Below are 25,361 nucleotides of genomic sequence, written 5' to 3' on the forward strand. Positions count from 1 at the left end.
GAAATGCAGTGCATTTTTTTTTTTTGATATGCAATGCCGAGAGTATTTTGAAGCGTGTGTCACATGATTTGTGGGTTTACCAGTTTCTTGCCCATTTTAATCCCAGCTGTTAGTTGGACGGCTTTAACGAGAACACCTCGATTATTGGCATTTGTTAGGGGTTAACGATGCTCCTGGAAAGCATGCTTCATCTGCTCTCTAATACAGTAGCGCTGAAATCTGGCTGCGTGTAGATAAGCTTCCCAGGCATCAGAGCTCACCGAGCCTGGAAATAAAGTTTGCTGATGGGAGACTGCCCTGAAATGATCGATGATTGGATTTAGCACATATGATTCTGGCTTTGAGAAGAATGTTTCCTCTGCGAGACAGAGGGTCCTCACTTGTTTTGATATTCTCCAGACCTGCTCGATAAATTAAGCACGTTCGGGGTGTAAAAAGGGCTGGATAATACCATTAAAGGGTGGAATGCTTTTCCCTGAAGACAAATGAGGACCACGTGTCAGTTACTCATTTAGCTGGAGTGAGCCGAGACTGCTGCTGTATCTTCTCAATCTACAGACGCTGAGCTTTTTAAAAGACTTGAGTTTTAGTGTGTCCATTACATCTTGATTGATTCCTGAGTAGATGTTTGCACCTGTGATTGTAATCATATTCTGCTGCGAATGTTAAAGGTTGTTGGTATGTCTTCAATAAACATAAATCCTCTGGTTTGTTTGGCAGCGAAACGACGTGTGCTTTAAATTGAGACTTTGAAGAATCAATCATTAATGTCTTGCATGGTTGGTATTTTAAAAACAATGCTCAACCAATAGCTAGAGAGCAGAGTCGATGAAACATGTAAAAAGGATGGCGAATGAGATGAACACTTATATTGCATGATAATATATATGCTCAAAATTCACAAAAATGTGAAGCCATTATTGGGCTAATTCAAAAACATACATTAATAAGGTGCGAAATGCAATCGGTAAATGGATTTGTGCATGTTTTCTATTGATCGTGGCAGCGGTAGTTCATCAAATGAAGTAGAAAAGCTTTATAACTGGCCATGTTGTAGACACATGTTTGTGAAGTATGCCAGATTGTGGTTGAAGACGGGGAACTGCATTTTGCAAATTGTATTTGGAACATTTTTGTGGAAGCGTTTGTGCCATGACCTTATTTGAATAATTTATTTAGCCAATCGGGCACTGAAATAACACACGTACACACACACACACAAAGTATGTAAATAAATGGCTCTATCATTGGCCTTGAATTTCCCTCTACGGATTTATTTCTTATTGACGAGGCTATTGGTAGATTTCAAAACGGACAGAAGGGCAATTTGTTAATTGGGCACAGCGTTCGACAGATGCCAATAAACTTGATCAAACTTGGCCAAATGCTGATCGATACGTCGGTCTTTCACTGTTTGAAATGAAATATAATCAGTCTCTCTCTAACGCTTTCCTTCTCTCTTCCAGAAAACACGCACTGAACTGCCACAGAATGAAGCCGGCTCTCTTCAGTGTTTTATGCGAGATCAAAGAAAAAACTGGTAAGTCGTTCCCTTGCTCTGCCAATGCAGTGCAGGTTTGTGTCGTCAAGCTCCCACATTTCGAGGAGATCTTTTTCATTACACTGTATTGATTCTGCATTGACCATATGCAGAGACAGGTGTTTAATAATCATCAGTCTGAATTTATTGAGTCCCCAAGCTCTTTTTTTTGTTTTTTTTTTAGCGTCAGTAGGGTTCCTCTGGGCTTTCCAGGTGTCTTATTGTATCGCCCACTGCGATCATTAAGTGTCATAGCAATGGATTCAATGTTTACAATGTGTGAAATCTCACTTGAATGCATTTCAAAGCTTTGAACTAGCAACAAGTGTATTTGCTTCACTCTCACCGTTGCTTTGTTACATTTCTCATTGTGAACCCCATCCACACAATCCATCCCAGTCCAAACAGGAAACGGCTCTCGCATCTCAACTCGGGAGATCCACAGTGGTCAGTTTTCTGGCAGATTTGCAGCTTTCTCTGCTCAAACGAGAGGCTGACAAATGATTAAATATTTATGGAGGTGTTGGCGTTGTCTTTGTGCCATGGTTTCTCTCGTTTCTTTCCTGTCATATCCTGCAGCTTGAATCCATCTCAGGTTCTGTAACAAGCATGCTCATGTGGAATTACAGTGCAAAAATGATGTGCAACGGTCTGTTTGTGGCAATCTGTCAATAACCCAGTCTTACTTTCCTATAATTGGATGCAAGTAAAGGGTAGGCTAGAGGAATGGGTATTGGGGGTTGTCCCTGTTGCCAAGGCAACCTGCTGTCTTATTTACCTAATGTCATTCACTTTGATTTTCACATTTAGCCTGCCAGTGGAGAAAGGGCCGGGGAGAAATGCAGCACTAAATGGAAGGTGTTGTCGGCAGTGCAGACAGGCGAAGTTAATGGTCAGAATTTTTCCATATATCACTTCGGTTATCGCCAAACTTAATCTAGAATTCGTGTTTTACCCTGAAGACTTCGGCGTAAATGAGCGGATTTACTAGATGACAGGAACAAGGCCATTAGTGTCTGATCTGCGCCGTGGTTTTGCGTTTAAGGCCTGTTTATGGCAGTTTCATTGCGACAAAATACATTTTTTTGCACCAAAACTTTGCAATAAATAATGGAATCCTCAATTATATGTATTTTATATTATATACATTTAACATATATCTTATAAAAGTAATATCTTGTCTGAAATCTATTAGGGGTGGGGGAAATCAATTCACATATTAATTGCGATTCTATCTTCTGCCGATTCACAAATTAAAGAAATCGATTTTCTGTTTTACACTTCTTTAACCTCGCAGTACTACTTGGTTATTGATGCTTGGAGTGTAAAAAAATAAGTATTTCGGACACAGCCAAAGATGCATGTGATCCCGAGTTCAGTTCTCGTTCACAGCTTATTGTGCTTGAATGGTCAAATACACAAATGATTATGTAAAAATGTTAAGTATTGACATAAATGCAGTCTGTCCTACGTGAACACAAACAGTTGGGAGCAAATCAGATGTGTAACATTATATTAGATCTGTGCATTTGTTCTTAAAGGGACAGCAGCCTAATAAACTGTTGCTGACTGTTTTGTGAATTTAATAAAAAATAAAATAAAAAAAAAACAGAAAATCACTTTTCTATCTTCATTATGAATACATTTATATTTAACAGTAAAGACTCAATTTATATTCCATCTAGTGAAGACTACTATTTTTTTTTTTTTTACATTTGATTCAATTTCTGTAGTATTTCTTAATACATGCTAGACTAAATAAACCTAGGCTACTGTACCTGAAAAACTTAATTTAATCTGTGTGTTTTTTTCTATTTTATTTTGCCTATTGTTGATTTATTTTCCAGTGTTATATTTGCAAAAGTTTTTATTTTTGTATCAAGGAATTTTATTTATTTACCAAGTAAGCTGCCTTACTTTATTACAGAAGACTACCAGTCGTGTGTGTAACGATTGCAAGTCAGCTTAAATTACATTTGTTTTATAATAATGGGTTGACTAAAATGGGGAAGAAAAATAACAATACATTTCAAGGTTTACATTTCATTCTAGGGTTGTAACGGTATATGGCGGTTTATCGCGATATTGACATGTACGATTATCATATCGTGAACATTTGCTTATCCACGGTTTTGGGGGAAAAAATGAAACCAGATCTCACCTGCGCATATACAACTTCTTTCCACTTGACCCATACATGTACAGCGGAGAAAATGTCTTGAGACAGAGGCTGCGAATTCAAATCTCTATCCCTCGCCGGGAAAAAAAAAGTTAAAATCTGCAGTGTGGGAATACTTTGGGTATCCGAAAAACGAACGCCGGTTTGTCCCTGAAGATGGATATCCAGTTGTGTCCAGAAACGTGGACGAAGAGTGGCTGCAAAAGCAGGAAGTACGTCGAACATGTTCTCCCAAATTCACGAACACCATCCCTCCGGGCAGATAAAGTTACATTGCATTTATAACTTAAGGCCGTATTGTAAAAAAATATACCTGTGCAATAAATCAAATCGCTAAATGCGTCTATGAATATACAGCGCAAAAGCCTGCTATATTGAAATATGCTATATTCTTCTTGTTCTGTGTGAATGAGCAGCGCCGTTTCGCCTAGTAGCCCACATACTCAAGTATGTGTAACGCTCATGGTGTTTAAAGCGTCTGCCGTCTCACTCACTATACGAGGACGTGAACACATGAACACATCCAGAGCTGCTCTGAGAGAACTTAAAGAGCATTTCATAAGTTTATTTATTTTAATTTATGCCGCTATGATAATCTCAGGAAAATATTAACAAACATGCCCCTGGACTTTTTGCTCTCCCATCTATGCTGTTCAAGAGGAAGGACAGTTTGGTTTATTCTTGTCTAATCGAAAGAGAAATAACTTATTCCTTATTTTGTTCAAATGGGAGATGTGCAGCTTTCTTATTTTTTCAAAAGGTAGACTCATATACTTCCTTACGATTTTATTTGATTTTTTTCATTTAAAAAAGTTTGTTATAATAAACCATATGTTCAACCAAAAAAGCCTATCTGCATTCATTCATTTAAGGGTCATTGCAGCTGATGATGATTATGATAATGACTGTTTAATACCATATACCGAGATATTAATATCATACCGTGAAAATCTCATACCGTTACAACCCTATTTAATTCAACGAGATTTTCTTTTCTTCGAGATCTATTAAACTTGTCTTCTGCAGTCAAATAGGAAAATAAATAAAACCGTAAACTAAATCAAATCTATGCATAAATTGGATCGATTTTTAATCGAAATGTGAGATACCGAAAGAAAATTCTAAATATATTTACAAAAAGTTATGTCTATGATTTTTATTAATTTAAAAATGGAGCCAAATGGTTTTCATAATGTTACATGTTCTACATTGATCCCATGAAGTTCAACAATACTCTTGAAGCATTTCTTGTGCTTCTGTTCACTGGCGAATCTTTAAATAAATATAGTTTAATGGAAACCAAAAACATTTAGGAAAATTCAAACCATTTGGAAAAATTAAGGAATCTTGTATCCAAAATCGATGGGAACAATTTTGTACACATTCACGTTCTTGTATTATAATAGGAATAATGCTTAGTCTTATTCACTGTATGCGTTTTGATTTTTTTTTTTTCGTCTTGTGCAACAGTAAAATGGAAAGAGAAGAAACCATAAACGTTAGGTAGAATATGATTTCTTACATTTCTCATTTATGGTATTAAGTTATCGGTGAGATCGAAACGTTTACAAAAGTCAGTTTAGCATTTGAATAAAAGCACAGGGTTGTCGCAGTCCAATATTTCACACTCTGTGCGATGGAGTTTGAAGAGATGTATTGTTCTGCTTTAAAATCTGCTTGGACTTTGTCTAAACAGGCCTCTGAGGCCCCATCCACACTACTGCGTTTTAGTTTAGAAACGGAGAATTAAAACGAATACGATCTCCGTCCACACCAGCGTTTTAGCTGCGTATTAGAATTGATCTCCGTCCACATTAAAACGACTGAAAACGCGGATCACGTGACCATTCACCAACACTGGGCATGCGCGTGCCGGTGTAAACACAACTTCATTGATAAAATTATCCCACCATGCTCTGGGTTAACCACAAACCGACGCTCCGTACGGTCAACGCCGCCGCTGCACACGGGAATTGTCACAGATCGCTCGAATAATAGCTTGACTCCGGCGCATGTAGGCAGTTATAGCGTTGTAAAATGCAGAATTTACTTGTACAACAGCTGCTAGCAAAGATATACGCCATGACTGATGACACCCGATCATAGAGCCGAGCGTGAGCCTCTACTACGTCATCGTTTCTAAAGTCCTCCGTCTTGACCCGTCTACACTAAAACGCCCTCCGGAGATTCAAAACGAAAAACGGATAGGCAGCGTTTCTAAACTTCTCCGTTTTGGGTCTCCGTTTTTGCCGTTTTAGTGTGGATGGGAGGTGCAAACGTAGCAAAAGGTCTCCGTTTTTAAACGAAAACGCAGTAGTGTGGACGGGGCCTGAGTGTACTTGTGTGGTGGTGGATGGTGTCCATCATGGTGATCAGCACGTCCCCCACCTCCTTCCCAGCTCTCTGTGTGTGTATATATATATATACCTGCACTGTTTTTCTCCAAGACTCCCCGCTGCTTTTATCTCCTGCCTCTGGAATGTGAATTAAGGAAGGCAGCCTCCTCTACTGCACATGATTGTAGTGCTGATCAGTAGTCTTTACATCTGTTTTCTACAGTCTCGGTGTGTCTGCCTCTGTCTCACTCTCTCTCTGTCCTACACCGAACAGCAGGGATAAAAGCGAGCTGGAGCTCAGGCCTTTCCCTGGCGCTGCGGTCTTGTCCTCTCCTCCTCCTCCTCCCTCCTGATGCCTTGCTTCCATTCTTGAAAGAGAAGTCTTGCTCTGAACTCGGGGCTTTGATATGGTAATGGAGGTGGAGGGGAGGGTTAGGGAAGAGTGGGGGAGGGGCGTTGAATTCCTCGGAGTGCTGCTGCAGTTGGGAAGATTGTTTTTTATTGTTAAGGAAATGTTCTGCTCAAATGCAAGTCACACTAATACCCCCCCTCGAATATTCCCATCTGTTTAACATAAACTTCATGTGCGTGAAATGTAAGATTTGTTAATTAATCTCCTTAGAAACAAATTAAGAGAGAGAGAGATGAGGTTTCCGAGCCAATTGTCTCTTCGGTCTTGTCCCTCCCCCATCGACTTAAAAATGGTTGCAGCAAGTTGATTCTCACCCTTTCCGGCACCCTGACTTTTGTTCTGGCTGCCCAGCTCGTCGCAGAGGTCACAAGCTTTTGTACGGTTTTGTTTTTACAGGTTTTTGAATTGTAAGTGAAGCGTAGCCAATAAAATTATAGGTAGTTGACAAGAAACATGTACATGAACAGTTTAGTTTTTTTCTTCACCATTAAGTTTTTAGGTTCAAATGTATATAACAGTGCATATAGATGTATAAACCACAGTGAAAAATCTGAGATTCAAACAGTTTGAGTTTAAGCCACAAATGAAACAAAAACATTTGTGATTATTGATCATGTGTTCTTGCTTCTGTTGAAGCACAAGATGCTCTTTTGATCATTCTCAAGTTACTGCAGATAACACCAGGTTTTACCCAAACTGAAATGTTAATTCAGGTTAACTTTCCAAATTAACTTCTCGATCGGTCTAATACAACCGAATTAAAAAATAGACTTAATTAGTGGTCTCAGATCCTATTGTACGTACAAAGGGAAAATTGTGTTTTTTATTTGCAGTTCGCTTACATGCATAGTGCTTTTGTGTAAACAATACTTCTTAAAGGAACAAATATTTCATGTCTCCTCTCAATATAATGTCCAAAGATTGCATGATCAATTATTAACAGATTTTTTTTTACTTCAGAACAGTTTAAGATTAAATGTATGTCATGTCAGACTGCAGGTTACCCAACCACCCCAAATGCACTTTCTTTTGTGTCCTTCGCTTACTGTTGAGGTACATATTGAACCGAATTGTACCATTCTGTTCAGACAGAGAGCTTAAAATCTTGCATTCTGAATTCATGTTGCAGAAGGTTTTATGCTTGAATCTCTTGGCGTTTCTACAGCTGTTAACTCCCTTGCTAATAGCTCATAATAGTGAAGTCATGTGATGTTTGTATAGTACCTACCAGAAGAACCGGCCAGGTCAACTTTACCCTCGGTGCGTTGTTTCTGCTATTAAAATCACAGAAACTAATACATGATTTGGCAGGACTAAGAATGCAATGGCCTCAAATAAACCTAGCACTGCATGAATTAAATATGAGTTTTATTTTTTAATGTCTGAATGTGGTTAATGGTTTATAAAACCATGTCTAATAGGCTTTAAAAGGACTAAATGTCCAGTATCTCTCCAGTGCACTGCTGAGTTATGATGTGTTTCCCATATATGTCCAGTTTCCATGAAATAATCATTTCTGGTCTCTTGTAGTACTTTGTACAATTTTACTTTGTACAATTTTTTCTTTCTAATAACTTGCAACTACTAGGCCACATAAGACTGACCACTGTTCAAACATATAAACTTGGCTTAGTGGTATTTTACATGATACTTGATTTGGAGATGTCAGGTGAAGTTTTGGCTTGATTGGTAACTTATCCTGTCAGTTTAAGTAGCAAACTATTCAAAGTGCTCAAACAGTTTGGCACCAACAAATGCCTTTCCAAGTATTGAAAAACTTTGCCATCAAGCTATCGTGTAAAACTTGTAGATGGTTTCCATGTAGTTCTAATACAAGCCCGTCTGGTTCTGACAAAAGGACTCAAATCCTTGTGTATAACCAGCCTGTAGGATCTACATAACTCCAGTTTTATCAGTCTGGTCGGTCAAAGACCTAATTAAGGCTTTTTAATTATCATTCATTTTTGAAAGACCCTAATTTGAACCCTCTTGTAAAATTTTATGAGTTGTTGGAAATCTCTGACTCGTTTTACGAGACGAGCCTGCAGGCCTACGGGTAAAAGAGCCAGTGGAGTGTGAGACTTTTTACAACTTAAATAAACTGCAATAGAGATGAACTCAGACGAACCGTTACTCTAACAAACTAAACGTTTGTGCACCGTGACTAAAGCATTCAACCTGGCCTCCGAATTAACAGCAAAAATGACTGTTTTTAACATATTTATAGCAGGCGAACGTATAAAACTAGCATCCCGAACATCATCATTTGGTAGTGTCCCCTCCATTTCATTCGACATTTCTTGTGTGGCGCTCTGTCACTCAATCTGTTTTTCTCTCCTCTGTTCTAGGAGTGAGAAAGATAGAGTGTGAAGGGGGGAGAGAGAGAGAGAGACAGCGATAGAGAGAGATTGATGAGGCAGTAAGAGCAGCAGTAATTACTCTGTGTCCATTCCCCACGCCGGATTGGCAGACGGCTAATATCACACAGACCCCTGGCCCTGACAGGCGCCCCCCTTCCCCCCCCCCATCACAAGGTCCAGAATGGTGGGGGGGAGAGAGCGTCACCCCGAACACTCGGCTCTGTCCTAATGCTGTGTGGGCTGAGCGTCTTTCCTCTCATTACGTCGTTCCTCGAGGAATCAAGCCTTTTCTCAGGACTGGACAAGCAAAAATTGGATGGTGCACTTGTGAATGCAAGGAAACGTTTAAAATGCGTCCAGGCCCTTCGAGTTGATCAGCCAAGTACTTCCTCTGCTCTAATAGTTTAATTTATTGGAAAATGCAATTTGAAGATGACATGAAATCTTAATTGACCCTATTTACTAAATGATTGTGCCTGGTCCTATTGTGCACAATTCATCAGTGTGTGATGTTCTCATTTCATCAAAATGCAGTCATTGTATGCTTTGCATGTGTCTGCAGCAACGTTTCTGCTGACGTGACCAAAGATGTAAATACGGGGGGGGGGAATTATATGAAGCATTAGCATTATAGACCAGTGGTTCGCGACCTTTTTGACTCCAGTGCCTGCCATTGTTCACAACAATATTCAAAGACCCCATTGCTTTTCCTGTACTTTGTGATTTACTGGACGATACGCTTGGCTCACGAGACGATGCACAGTATTGGGTTCATGAGAACGAGACGATATTTTTAAGAAACACTGTATTTAAGAAATCTTCAATGAGAAAATATGACTGGAAAGTCTTTTATTCGACTGAAAGTCACAAAATGCAAAACAATACGGGCACATTTTACTTATCATTTAACTAATCTAGGGCTGTTACTAATGATTATTTTGGTAATTGGTCAATTGTTTTGACTGTTGAGTAATTTGATTTTTTTTTGTGGCAATAAAAATAGACCTGAGTAGCCTTTAAAATTACTTAAAATACATAATAATGAGACAATGATTGGTTTAACCTCTTAACCTGCATGGGCCGGCGGGCCCATTTGCCATTGCATGTTTAAAACAATAATATCTTAGTAAAAACCTAAAGTAATATTGCCAAACTATATATCATTTGAAAGCTTAAAATCTCTAGTTTTCATATTTGGTGGCTGTTATCTAAAATATATTACAGAGGAGCAGAAATTTATCAATTTGCAACAAGAATATTTCATATTCATTAGGAGTATTTAGGCCTTTATTTTGAAATAACAATAAACATGAAAAATCATGAAAGATTGGTAGAAACCTCAGTTTGTTTTCATGCCATGAGTTCAAAAGATAACACCAATTCCATTTTATGAGAAAAAAAGGTCTGAAAATGTTTTAAATATAAAGACAAATGTATGGATTCTCGATTTGTAATGCGGCTGCGAGCTATAACGCTATAACGTAGTCTTTATGCATTTATTAGAGGTTTAATTCAAATCAAATACTGCCAAACCACCCATACTACTTCTGAATAGGATGTCTACTTCATAAATTGTATGAAAATTATGGAAATACATGGTTCAGATCACTCAAAACATATGAAAATGGAGGCGCCCTTATATGGGCAGTAATGGAGTCTGGTGTTCACCTAGTGAAAAAGTTGGGTACTGCGCCCGAATAAAATCTTACTGAAAGCTCATTTTTTGAAATATCAACCTAAAATTTGGAATACAACTTGTTCAGATATTTGACTTTAATTTTCTTGCAGTTTTAGAGTAAAATATATTTTGTAATATATATATTTTATATAAAATATTAATCATTATATTTTTACATTACACAATTTCATAAACTCAAACTTATATAACTTTTATTCTGTTTCATTTTTTACAATTTCTAGACTTCTACAATAATCTGGAAAATGTCTTCTTTAAAACAAGACCAGCCATAGGTCTATATTCCAAAGCATTCCTGAATTACAACCATTTAAGTTTGGATAGTGATTTTTATGTCTATGCAAAAAAAAGGGGGGTGCCAGTTAACAGGTTAAATAAGTATCAAAAGCAAGTGATTTTATGGTTTTATTAAACGACAATATACATAATATTATAAACAATCAACTTATATACATTACGTATTATAACAAATGCCCTGCAAAGGGTGCCATCAGCCTGGTGATTGTTGTTGTTACACTTAACAGAATGATAAAATTCTGTTTAATTCCCATTGTTTAATATTGGCCAAACAACATTGTTAATTTAATTAACATTTAATCCACTGAATCTTTAATATTTGGCCACCTCTTAATGATAGAAATCCTACAGCCACAATTATTTCCTGAACATGTAGACATGAAAACATGCAAACTCAGAGCGAGGGTTTAAACTTTTATTTTCACATTTCAATGAACAACATTTCACATATTTAGAAATATCCTGATGTGTTCTCTGTTAGTGTAGGCTTATAAATAATAGCGCTATATTATGATTTAAATTGTTTTAATTGTATTGCCTTAAAAAGTGATCTAATAATCCAGTTCATGGATTGACAGCTTTTCACCTCAATAAGAAATATCATCACGTTTTAATATCGCAAGAGTCACACCCCTATAATATACCCTTTACTTGAATCAAATTATATGCGTGTGTGTGTGTGTATATTAGGGGTGTAATGGTTCTCTGTAAAAAATCAAACCATACCTTTCTCCACCCATGGTTCGACACGCACTTGTACTGCGGTTCATCTCAAATCTGACGACGCATACACATTTATATTATGGTTTGTTGAAAATAACTTGTAAAACAGACAGTTAACTATAGATGGATATGCATTCTGGCTCCCCCTAAAATGTGTTTATTGCGAGACGAGTGCCGTATCCTTTAATATGACCAGTCATTTACGCTGGTTTTTGAATTGGCACTTGCGCAGGTGAGACCTGACCAGCACACATTGCTAACTGTGTTTAAACTAAACTCATTTAAGCCTTGCCAATTTAAACATTCAAGTGCAAGACGACACAAAAGAGGAGTCGCACGCGCTGTGAGAAGCACACAGAAAGCCGCGCCTCAGGATTTACACGACAGTTTTCAATTGAAAACGGAAAACTTTGTGTTCGTTTTGGCCATTAATTTTTTGTGGGCCTGAAAACTCACGCAAGTGCAAGGTTTTGAAAACAGCTTTTACTGTCTCCATGTAAACAACAAAAATGTGAATTTGTGAAAACGGTGACGTCATGCTTATTACGTGTTAGTGGTAATCAAACAATAAAAGACAAAGAAATCAGAAATCACTCACTGCTCTTGACTGAATAGCTTTTGTAACTTTAATGATTAATCTTGATTTCAGTTCTACAGTGAAGATTATATGCAATGTTGTTTTACATTTTATTACTTTAATTTATGTACCTGAAAACTACTGTTAGATACCTGAAAAACCTGAAAACTATTTACTTATTTCCTTTTTTATTTGACAATAGTACTTTTTTCCCTGAACATAGCACATGCCGAACCGTACCGAAACCGTGACCCTAAAACCGAACCGTGAGTAATTTGAACCCTTACACCCCTGGTGTGTGTGTGTGTGTGTGTGTATATTGTTTGTTCATATTTAAACTCTTTTTTTCTTATATTAAGTCATTTTGAGGCCCTGTGTTCGACCCCATTCCCCTGGTTGAGAGCCACTTCTATAGACTGAATATTTCCTCTGAATATTCAGTTTCATCCGGAAACATTTCCAATTAGATGTTTGTGTTTTGAATGCTGTTACCTTTAGCACAAAATAAAAAAATAAAAACAATTATGACCACATCTCATAATGCTAACCATAAATGTTGCGTTCTTATTTTTAAGCACTATGTGGAGACCATTTTGTCATCCACTTGCTGAACTTTTTAGGATCAGAATTCAGTTCAGTAGAACGTAGTTTTCGCTCTATTAAACATCCTAAATTTGTGTTGGGATTAAGCGCTCAAAAGAGGAGCGACAGCCGTATTTATCTGCGGTGTGTCAAAACTCATGGAGATGTCCCTCAGTCTGCTGGTCTAGGGAGCAGTGTTTGAAAGAAGCCCATGTCTCTTTAATTAAAGATATGTAAATGTGGCCTCAGCTGGATTACATTAGCTGGCGTGGCTTTGGTGGGGTGTAGAGAGTCAGAGCCCTACACCTAATCCAGACTAATTAAGGATTAATTACAATTGATGGGAGGCTTCCATCCCTGTGTGGAGGTCCTCACTGCAGTCTGTGACTAATCTAGAGCACTGGAGAAGGGATTTGAGCAGGGGTGATCTGTCAGAGTTTGCTCCGAGCCCCTCTCACTTTAAGCTTCTCTCGAGGGAGGGAGTTTCAAGTTTCTACGCATACCATTTGGATTGAGGCATTGGCCTTTTGTTAAGCTACAATAATCTGTTTGTCTCACGCGAAGGTGTTAATTCAAACTTGCTCTATAATGTAGGTTAAGATGGACACATGGCTAGTTAGTGGGGGTTGCTAAGGCTCAAATGTAGGGTTAGGGATTTGAACAAATCACTTACCCCAAGTATTAACCTTCGACGAGTAACACGTCCTAAACCAATTGCACTGCAGACTTGAATGATACCTTCAATATTGGTTGCGATATGTAGCAGTGTAACATTACGATAAAAATGGGTGGGGAGAATCCTTAGACTTAAGTTGTTTTTTTAAAATAATTCGGAAAGAAGTCTCTCATGCTCACCAAGGCTACAGTTATTTGTTCAAAATACAGTAAACCAGTAATATTGTAAAATAGTAGCATTTTAAAATATCATGCATTCCTGTGATGCAAAGCTATATTTTCAGCATTACCACTCCAGTCTTCAGTGTCACATGATCACTTTCAGAAATCGTTGTAATGGTGTTTTGCTGCTCAAGAAACATTTCTGATCATTATCGTGCTTCATGTTTTTGTAGATTCAGGATTATTTGAGTCGAAAGTTCAAAAGCAGCATTTATTTGAAATAGAAAGCTTTTGTAATATGAATGTGTTTACCGTGACATTAATCAATTGAATGTGTCCTTACTGAACTAAAGTATTAATTTCTTTCAAAAACCAACCATACTGACCCCAAACCTTTGAACACTAGTGTACATTGAGGACTATCTTTGAGGTTATTTTGACTTGGGCCAGTAAACAACCATCTAAAATACCTCATAACATGTGTAAAACAACTCTGAAGTTTCAATCTGGTTTGCGTCATTACCTATTCCTCGCCCTCCTCCTTTCTTCACCAACATTTCCTGTCCTCTTTTCCCTTTCCTATAAATAATGAAAGGGCAAAAATTACATTAAAAATGTAGTTTTATGGTTGCATGAAGAGCACTAGGTGATGCAGTTGAATGCTTCAGACTCCAGCGCTGCAGCTTGTGGCCGTCTCGTCTTCTTACTTGAACATGCTGTGCCATTCACCTGTACACACACGGTACAATGCAGTGCTCTGTCTGTGTGTCTGTCAGCCTGAGCTGCAGTGGGCGAAGGTTAGTTTACACTCCCCCTCAGTGCAGCCAGCCGCCACTCTCCCCGGCCCTGTTTGCCTCTGTCATATTTCTCGTTCGCTCGTTATAAATGGGAGCTGCGCCTCTGATCTATTGCTTAATTGCCACCTAATTTGCATAACAGTGCAAATTAACGACCTCTCAAATGAGCGTTCATTTTTCACAAGGTCTTTAGGAGCTCCTTAAGAGGCGGTGCTAATTAGCACAGGAGGCAGCTGCGCTGATGAGCCAGGGAGCGCGCGCGAGGGGGGCGTGTCGCTAGGACGAATCGCCACAGCAACAGCCGCCTTCCTCTTCCTCCCGGAGTGAAGTCATCCGCAGAGGCTTCTTTTGTCCCCTGTGCGATGTTTCACCTGACCGTGTCGAGCTCGCGGAGGTGGGATGGTGTGTGTTCTCACCTGCGTGATCTTGTTTGACCGGTCCCTGCGTGCCTAGCGAAGCCTGTTGTACCGCCGCTCGGGTCTTTGAAACGCTAGTTGAGTTAATTAAGAGCTGATAAATGACAAGTTGGAGCAGACGCCGTGTTTGCCTAAGGTAGGAGCGCTGTTCACACCCTAATCACATCCTCCTGTGTTGACGCTGACCAATGGCCGCTCCTCACAGGGCGTGAACGCACGTCAGAGGACGGGCCACCAGGTGCGCGCCGGTAAATAGGCCCCGCAGACGCTGCTTAACCTGAGCTGCTTACAACAGGAACATACTGGTGGATTTATACCACCTTGGCACTCACTCAAGATGCCCTCCTCTCGTAGTTTCTCCCGAGAAACCTTACACAAATACCGCCACACTATTCTCGTCACATTCGATTTCTTTTGGTTTGTGGGTTTGAATGTCTCTCTGGTCGTGTGGCGTGATTCCCTTCCTCGTTTTGTCTGTGTCAGGTTAAGTTGCTTAAGTGATTTTGCCAATTTTCTCTGAACCATTAACCCTTATAGCTTACCAGCACTATGCACTGGCTGTCCGTAAGCCTGTTATTTAGGCTGTTTATTCAGCGTTGATTCTAGCGTTAGTGCTTGTTGTGGGCTCTTTTTCTAGCCTTTACCCACAACACATCTGCAGGTCTTCATAATTTAAGTTGGATCGCGACTTACATTTTTCTGTGCTTAAAAAGGTCTACGTTTACTCTGATTGTTGTTTCTGTAATGCAGCACCATTTGAACTCCAAGTTAAATATGCACGTGTTGTAATTTCAGGAAGCATTTCTGTAAGTTTCAGAAATGTGCTTTGGTCAAGCTCAGGCACTTAATAAATGAATGGAGTGCATAACCAAATCAAGATGTGAGGGTCTTACAGTGAGCTTGCGTGAGGGGGTCATCTTGAGTTTCATTTTGTGTTGATTTCTGTCACTTTATCACCAACTAATACCATAAAACCTCAGTTAAAGGAATATTACACAAGTTAACGAAATGAAAATTGATATTGAGGACGCAGAAAGAAAGAAAAAAACACTACCGTCAGTAAAATTATTTAAAATGTTTTTGAAAGGAGTCCACGGCTGCATTTATTTGATCAAAAATACAGTAAAAACCGTAATATGGATTATTATTGCAACTAAAATGAACTGTTTTCTATTTGAAAATATTGTAAAATGTAATTTAGTCCTGCTGTGATGCAAAGCTGAATATTCAGCATCATTACTCCAGTCTTCAGTGTCACATGATCCTTCAGAAATCACTCTAATATGCTGATCTGATGCTTAATAAACATTTCTAATGATCAATTTTGAAAACAGTTGAGCCGCTTAATATTTTTGTGGAAATACCTTTGAATAATTTCAAAACAACAATTTATTTGAAATGGAAATCTTTTGTAACCTTATAAATGTCTTTATTGAATGTCATCAATTGATTGCATTCTTGCTGAGTATTAATTTATTCTTTTTTTTTCTTTTTTGAATGGTAGTGTGTAAATCGACACAGTATTATAATATGTTTATAGATTGGAGAAAGAATAGAATGAAGCACCAAGGAATATTTAGCATTTGCACTGTACATTAAGACGCGGATGTGATGGGGACCTGAAAACGTATCGCAAAGCAGGAATGACCCTCGTATTTCACTTCGACTAATGGCACTGCAGTCGTTTTTGTTTTGAAGATAAATTCCCCTTATTTATATCCCACTTAGCTCTCAGGTTAGCATGTTTGTTTGCGTCCATGTGGGCGTGCTTTACAGATCCCTCCCCCGTCGTGTTCGCCGTCCTCCTTTTGATTTATTGGCTGTTGCGGTCAGAGCGTTGTCATTTCCTAAGTGTCGCCCCACACTCGTTTGCAGCCCACCGCGATCATCTTCAACTCGTCCGAACCCTTTCCTGTTCTCTCGTTCTCGGCCTCCCTGCCCCCTCTATTTTTTTTCCATCTCCTGCTCGTTCTGTCTGCTCTCCTCCTCGCTATTTTATCTCCTCCTGTGACTCCCTTTTGCTGTTTTCCCCCCACAATTCTCCTCTTTTCTCTCCTTACCTTCTCTTCCCCCCTTCTGCTCCCTCGCGCTCTCCCAGTGAAAGGCTGAGAATACCCAAGGGAGCTGATGCAATTAAAATGCTAATCCTGTCTGTCTACAGAGAGTGGTAGAGGGGGGGCTGACAGCATGAGGGATTGCGGCTCACATGGAGAACTCGACTGAAATGGAGAACAGAGGATGGGGGGAGGTGGCTGGGGGCACGGAGAGAAAAGGAGGCGGGGTATGACGGGAGAGCGGCCCAAGCCAAAGGAGGAGGGAGGGTGAACGAGAGAGAGAGAGAATGCGTTAAGAGAGGTACAGAGAAAAAGACAGACGAGGCCCGAGCAAACGCAGCCAACACAGCCGTGATGGACTGTTTCTCCAGTAATGCAAAGAAAATGGCAGCATTAATGCACTGCTTCCAGCAGTGAACACAATACCTTTGTCTGCGCTTAACTCGTCACCTGTGCCGTACCTGGCCGCGTTCTGCGCCTGATTATGTATGCAGTCGAACCCAGCTGGGCGCTCTGAATATTTCATACGACTCGCCAGCTCTGTCTGCTAATGCCTGGACGTCTGCTGGCTTTTTCCACTCGGCCTCTCTTTGCGCTTTTCTCCTGCACGTTTTTTTTTTTTCACCGATCCTTTACAAATGAGGGAATTCCTCCCCTCGAACGGGAGGGGCGCGCATTGGCGTCGATCATTCATAAATTTAATGGAAGGATATTAGTGCAACTTGGACAGATGCAGCGCATTAAAATGTACATTATCTCATTAGCATGGCGGTGTGTTTGTATTAATGAAGTGTGCTAATTGAAAGATTTAACAGGCTGGCTTTATTAATCTTCTTAAAGCCGTACAAACATTGAGATGCAGTGGCTTTTCTGGTTAATATGGTGAGGATGCAGAATGTGGCTGTAAGCGTTTACCGCCAAGCTATTATAAAACGTATCCAGCCGTAGTGAAATCACCACTTTATTCATGGATACATTATTATGGGTTTTAAAGTCAAGGTTGGTAATAAATTGAAATATAAAGGGGTGTTAGAAATTTAAAGGGGTCCATATCATCTAGTGCCGAATGTTGTGGGTTATTTGTGTAATTATCAGTAATCACAGCTTAATTGGGATAATTAGGCTGAAGAAAAGGCTGTATGCTTGAGGGATTCGGCTGGAGGCAGAGCTCGTAATGGATATTGTGGGTGATACTCTTTAGGGAGGTGGTAAATTTCACTCTATTGATTGTGGGGCTGTGGTCGTAAAAACAACAACCCTCCCCTCACCCATCATACTACACACACACACACACACACACACACACACACACACACACACACACACAGTGAGTCTGGGTCACAATCCAGGACAACAGTGGTGCATTTTGAGTTGCAAAGACACATTACACAAGCACGAATTACAAGCGTACATTTTGTTACTATGGCACTTAACAAACCTAAACTCTTCAGGACAGTGTCATATTATATGTACAATTAAACCCGATGTGATAGTTAGCTAGCTATAAACATGTCCACAGCTTAACTATCTTTCTCAAACTGTTGCTCCGACCTGAAAATGGTTAACGGGAAAGGGAAAACTAAGAGGCAGAGCACTATAGCTCCCTTTGTGGCAATTCTGAGAATGCCTTACAATAATTTAAATGATTATTGAAATAATTTACCACCAGAATGAATGACAAAAGTTTTTAATGTAAAAAAACATATTTGTCAACCTATTTGCTTTTCTCTCTTTTATTTAATTATAATAATTTAAATAATTATTCAAATAATTTACCACCAGAATGAGTGACACCATTTAATAGAAATACAAAACAGATTTGTTTTTTTCTCTTTTATTTTATTATAATTTAAATAAGTATTGAGATAATTTACCACCAGAATGTCAGGTTTAAAAAAAAAAAAAAAACTGATTTAAAAAAAACTGATTTGCTTTTCTCTCTTTTGTTTTATTTTAATAATTTAAATAAGTATTGAGATAATTTACCACCAGAATGAACATTTTTAATAGAAATAAAAAGTCAACAGATTTGTTTTTCTCTTGTTTTAATAGAATAGTCATTTGAATATATTTATTGAATATATTATATTTATATATTTATTTATGTACCGCTAGAATGAAAATGCAGAGTTTGAAGTTAATAAAAATGAAAAAAAAAATTAAAACTAACCAGGGAGAGTCAAGCGAATATATGAGCTTCTTATGCAACAGTGTTATTCTCCATTGTCCCTGTAATAAATAGTGTGCCTTCATAGCGCACATGTAAACAACAGTTTGCTCAAACTTTGTTGGTGTTAGTCACCGAAATAATCCTACGGCTGAGTTCACTTTGAGTCAAACTTAATGTACTTGAGAAAAAGTGTTGTTCCTTTTTGTTTGACTTTGGGGAGTTTTGCTGGCTGAAAAAGCGAGAGGTAAAGAGGGAGGGATGGTGAGTCGGGGTCATTAGTTCAGGCGGCTGGGTCTGCTGCATTCCTGAGCTCGGAGAGGGGGAGAAATGAAAGATGGAATGTGACTCGGAGAGAAAGAAAGAGGGAGGACCTGAGTGGAGGGACCCTGAAGGGGCAAGAGAGAACAAGAAAAAAAGAGCGCTTGCCAAGGGAAAGAAAAAGTTTTCAAAAAGTACGAGGGGGGAAAAAAGAGGGAGAGCTGGAAACAAATTCTGTGCTGTTATTGGGGGAGGGTTGGAGCTGAAGTCATTAAATGTGTTATCAGTTAAAGGGAGGATGGGAAATACAGCTTTGATTTCAGCGGGGATGGTACAGACAGAACATCCACAGATGCAACCTCTGATCATTTCCAACAAATGGCCTTTTATTTGCACTGTTTGTGTTTTGAAAGTTTCTCAAACGGAACAATTCCATTGCACTAGTCTAGGCACTAAAGGATCTACTCGGATGAATCACATCTAGAGCGGACACCCGAAATATCTACTCGAAACGCACATTGAGATATTCCCTTGAGTAATGTTAATAGTTTGGTGATTCATAATTTATTCACTCATGTTGTTTCAATTGTTTTTTTTTTTTTTTTTTTGCTTGCTTGAAGTTCAAAGTGAAACATTTAGCAGAATGTCCAAGCTTTTTTCCTCTCCATATACATTGAAAGGGAATGGTGTTCACGACTGTCCCTGATTCCCATTCACTTTTGCTATAGAGAAATGTAAGCTTAGATTAGATATTCTGCTAAATGTCCTCCAAAAAGAAAGCTTTTCAGGTTTGGAATAACACGAGGGTGAGTAAATGATGACAGAATGTAAAACCTTTTTTTGCTGAACTATCCCTTTAACTTTTCTGAAAGAACAATGAATATACACTGTATACATGCTCACTAGTTGTGAAATACTTGTTATTAGGGCTGGGCGATATGGCAAAATATATTATCACGATATTTTTTTCCATATTGATCGATATTTGTTACGATATATAATTTAATAATGCTACCCGTTTGAAGAGTATACTGATAATGATGCCTGAAGAAACCAGAAGGTTCAATAGTATAGTTTATTAACACAAAAAAATAGAATAACATAATGCAAACATCTAACTGTGCAAACATGGCTTGGTTGAGAATATATTTTGTTATTAAATAATATTGATAAATAAGATGTAAATGTTAACATTTTACTTTTAGCAAACATGCTTTATCTGCCTTGACAAAACAATGCAAGTAGTTAGCTTGCCTTGTAACTTCTTATAAAATATAAAACTAAAAGCTGTGACTACTATCACATCAAATTTCTTTGGCAGGGCAGCAAACATTTCAAATGTTTGTAGAGGTACAACCAAGACAACAAAAGTAAACAAGCGGACCACAAAGTCCCTGGCGCATTTAAGTACTCAACTGTCAGGTAGATAATATAATATATTAATTGTGTACTGGTTTTACATATCTCAAATGTTTTAGAGGTAGAAATCTGAGTAAAAAATGGTCGCTGGGATGGTACCAACAAAAAGATTTGTTGTGTTTCCCGTCTTGGTTATCACCGACCGACGGCATATTTTGCAGACCGTCTTTATTTGCGCTTCGTCACTTTTCAGATATCCAAACCACTTCCATATAATTGACGGTACCTTTTTTGTCAACAATTTCCTCCACTTTGGGAGACACGTCGCTTTCGTGTCCGTCGGTTCCGCTCATTTTTTCTTTACGTTCACTTTCTTCACTGCCGGTAGCTCAAACAGTGCTCTGCTAGCAAATAGGCGTGTACTTGGACGCACAAGCCAAAATCTGCGTCTGAGTGGCTGTTGTCCGTTTATTTCTGCTTTGTAATAGGCTGTTCGGTCTGTCCTTATCGAGTAAAATACGTCAAAGGTTTATCATTGTAGTCTGCATAAATCTTATCGCGATGCCATATCGAGATCGTTTTATCGCCCAGCCCTACTTGTTATTTTTAATACAGATAAACCTTTTCTATATATAGGCCCTGTTTACACCTGGTATTAAGATGTGTTTTGGTTGATCGGATCACAAGTGGGCAACACTAAATACAGGTGTAAACGGGGTCTGAACCGTTTTGAGATTGTCCACTTTCTAACACTTCCAGAGGTAGTCAAACACGCTCGACCAGAGTGCTTTCGTAGTGTAAACTCTCATGTGGTCGAATGTGTTCGAACAGCCGAGAAAAGACCGTCTGCTGAGGCATACTGACCTAATGAGTAAACATTATGGGAAGCGCGCTAGCCAGATGGAAAGTTTGCTTTGAAAAATGTACCAAGCTCGATGTTCTCTCACCGTTCCTGATTTCTAACACACACGCACATCGTTCGGCTGGTCTTGCGACTGTCAGAACAGAAACAAAAGCTGATGCTCTCCATCTGTTTTTCCATCGTCTCCAGTCGTGTTCAGATGTAAATTGCCTAATTTTATTTTGTCCATTAGATCAAAAGATCTAAAAACAGCCCATACATTTACCCTCATCATAGACCCTCTCCTCAAAGAAATCAGTACAGAAGTGGTTGAAAGTGGACAAAAGAGACCGATTAAAACACCAGGTGTAAACGGGTGTTTCCCTCGTCTACTTGTGATTCGATTGACCAAAACGCATCTTAATACCAGGTGTAAACTGGGCCTTGCTTTAGAAAGAAGACCTTTTATGTGAATTACAACTAAGAGTTCGTAAAACTGGCCTAGAGGAAAGACAAAGACCCTCTGGCTCATGTTTTTCTGTAAGTTATCTTTATTACACTTTGCCCACAGTCACTGCCCCGGCCCTACTTGTACATATGTACAGGAGTGTAGACGGGGTGCTCGTATAGGTGTGTGAGCGATGGGCCCATAGCAGGAAGTTGACAGAGGTCTTGTTTTAATTCAGTGCCGGAGAGGTGTGTACTTATGGCTGCTTGTGCTTATAGTGACAGCACATGCTCTCCTGTTATTGGACCCCTGCCACTGAGGTACCATGCTGCCCTCTGCTGGCTGAACCACAAATTGCACACTTAATTTGGAAGTACTACCAGTTTCTGTGGCATAGGGAATGAAATACCATTAATTCAACATGGTGTGAAGTGACCAGTTTCTGAAAGCTCGGTTTTGTGTTCTGCAGTGCTGAGCATCAGAGGCGTACAGGAGGAGGACCCCCCGGACCCCCAGATCATGCGTCTGGATAACATGCTGCTGGCCGAGGGTGTGTCTGGGCCCGAGAAGGGTGGTGGATCAGCGGCAGCGGCCGCAGCTGCAGCAGCGGCTGGAGGATCACCCAACGACGGCAGCATCGAGCACTCCGACTACAGAGCCAAACTCGCACAGATCCGCCAGATCTACCACTCCGAACTAGAGAAATATGAACAGGTGAGAATCAGACGCCTACCTGGCCCTTGTGAATTGATTTCAGAATGGGTTTGTGTATAATATATTTTTTTCTCACTGGTGGAGTGATAATGGTAGGGAAGTTATAATATCCTGCAGATAAATATATGTTCTAGAAATGTTTTATTTCATATACATATTTGTACTACCGTTCAAAAGTTTGGAGTCGGTTTTCTTTGAAAGAAATTAGTAGGATGCATTAAATTGATCAAAAGTGACAGAAATCTTTTGTGACATTATAATTGTCTTCACTATTTCAAATAAATGCTTTGCTGTTTGAACTTTCTATTCATCAAAGAATCCTGAAAAAAATGTATCACGGTTCCCATAAAAAGATTAAGCTGTTTTCAACATTGACGATAATAATGAATGTTTCTTGAGCAGCAATTCATCATATTAGAAGGATTTCTGAAGGATCATGTGACACTGAAGACTGGAGTAATGATGCTGATAATACAGCTGATCATACTGATATTGATATTTCGATACATTTGATGAATTTAATATATAATGATATTTTGCAAAACTGTTTTACTGTGTTTTTGATCATTACTGAAATAGTGAAGACAATTATAATGTCACAAAAGATTTCTGTCACTTTTGATCAATTTAATGCATCCTACTAATTTCTTTCAAAGAAAACCGACTCCAAACTTTTGAACGGTAGTGCAAATATGTATATGAAATAAAACAGTTTTAGAAAATATAATTATCTGCAGGATATAATATGCAGCCTTAGTGAGCAAAAGAAACTTTAAAAAAAATAATTTCGACACCAACATTTTTAAACCTTGTGTATTTGTACTAGTGCTGTCAAACGATTAAAATATTTAATCGCGTTAATGTCACAGTTAACTCGCAATTAATCGCACATTTTTATCTATTCTAAATGTCCCTTGATTTCATTTTTGTCACATTTCTTTTTTCTCATTTTAATGCTCTAATCAACATGGGAAAGTTGATCGGCTTGCTTTGTGCAAAAGTTTATTTTTTTATTGAAAACAACATTGGCATATATACTGTAGTGTTTAATTTCACACTAAAACATTCTCACTTGGAGCAAATAATCTCTCACACAATGTAACTGTCCATTAATAAAAGGGTGAAAAAAATACTTTGTCTGACAAACAGCCCTTTCTAAGGGATCAAAACAGGGCGATACAAAATAAAATTACAAAGTGCACATGTAACATCCATTGTCGCCAGGCTTTGACGAGGGGGTGGAGAATTCGCATCAGCTGTGTGTGTGTGTGCTTGGCCATCATCAAGTGGTGTTTCAGACTGGACGTGCTGCGATGATGTTAGCTCAGTTCACAACGACAAAACACACAGATCACTTTGGTCTTGTCAATGCAACCATTTGGCAACTTTTCAAAAGTAAACTTTCCATTCAGAATCTTATTGGCATCCATTTCGGCGTCTCGCGCTCGTCATCCACTCAAAACGTAACGTTAACCTACTATTTGGCCGGCTCGCAAGCCCAAACAAGTGTGTGCGGCGTGCCTGTTGTTTTGTTTCCGGTCTAGCTAGATCCGGTGTGGTGTTGTAGTTTTTCTAATGCTACTAGTTGTTGCAACAGCATGTGAAAAAAAACTACAAAGTTTGCTAGGCCAAAAAGAACGTTAATCTCGCGATAAAAAAATTGACGCCGTTAAAATGGGTTTGCGTTATCGCCGTTAATAGCGCGTTTAACTGACAGCACTGATTTGTACATATGCAATGATCCTGAATTCTGTTTGATAACAGGCCTGCAGTGAGTTCACCAATCACGTGATGAACCTGCTGAGGGAACAGTCCCGCACACGGCCTATCTCACCCAAGGAGATCGAGCGCATGGTGGCCATCATCCACCGCAAGTTCAGCTCTATCCAGATGCAGCTCAAGCAGAGCACCTGTGAGGCCGTCATGATCCTCCGCTCTCGCTTCCTCGATGCCAGGTGCGTGGCCCTGTGTTTGTGTCTCTTTAGGATTGAGAAAGTTCATTTTGGTGTCTTCATCTGGCCTGCTGCACTATTCCACTAATTATTATTATTAACCTCGTATCAATGAAACACTCGCCTGATTTCTCCACTTTCTGTGTCCTCAGACGTAAGAGACGCAACTTCAATAAGCAAGCCACAGAGGTGCTGAACGAGTACTTCTACTCTCACCTGTCCAACCCTTACCCCAGTGAGGAAGCCAAGGAAGAGTTGGCCAAGAAATGTGGGATTACTGTCTCTCAGGTAAGGCCACGCACATGGGCTACTGCACAATTTGGGATTTTGTAATCCAGTTTTCCAATAATGGAGTGTAAGAAAACAACCTACGGTAAATGTCCTGGAAAATAACTAGTTATTCTGACCCATTTTTATTTGAACTGAACCATGCAACTTTAACAAGGTTTTCATCAAATATAAAAAATGATGTCATTTAAGTCATTAAAGTTAACGTTGCATCATGTCCACAATGCCGCTGCTAGCATCTGAGTATCAGGAAACAACAAGGAAACCTCAAAAGCATATACAGAACATAATCTCTGCTGTTGAGTAGTTATTGATTGTAACTATTGATATTGCAAAGATGAGCACTTTTTTGCACATATTACAGTGTCATCATTTACTCACCCACATATTCCAAAACCATACGTTTTTTTTATGTCTCTTCGATAAACAAATGAAGATATTTTTGGATAAAACCTTTATTAAAGAGGATTCTGTCCTCCATTGAAAGTCTACCCAACCAAACTTAGACACTTCTCTAAGTCCATA

At 39.0% G+C, this 25,361-nt stretch overlaps 1 protein-coding gene across 4 annotated transcripts in view; it reads left to right on the forward strand.

Annotated features, from left to right (window-relative positions):
- Positions 1-25,361, forward strand: part of pbx4 (pre-B-cell leukemia transcription factor 4) — a 43,005-nt gene that overhangs the window by 7,184 nt on the left and 10,460 nt on the right. For all 4 annotated transcript variants that reach the window (XM_056252410.1, XM_056252416.1, XM_056252421.1 and 1 more), the window contains 4 exons: positions 1,467-1,540; positions 22,352-22,596; positions 24,361-24,551; positions 24,701-24,836. In XM_056252410.1, the coding sequence (XP_056108385.1) occupies positions 1,467-1,540; positions 22,352-22,596; positions 24,361-24,551; positions 24,701-24,836 (646 nt within the window). The remainder of the gene's footprint in view (positions 1-1,466; positions 1,541-22,351; positions 22,597-24,360; positions 24,552-24,700; positions 24,837-25,361) is intronic.

Source organism: Rhinichthys klamathensis, unplaced genomic scaffold (assembly GCF_029890125.1).
Source record: "Rhinichthys klamathensis goyatoka isolate OS25496 unplaced genomic scaffold, OSU_Roscu_1.1 h1tg000004l_1, whole genome shotgun sequence".
NCBI classification, from domain to species: domain Eukaryota; kingdom Metazoa; phylum Chordata; class Actinopteri; order Cypriniformes; family Leuciscidae; genus Rhinichthys; species Rhinichthys klamathensis.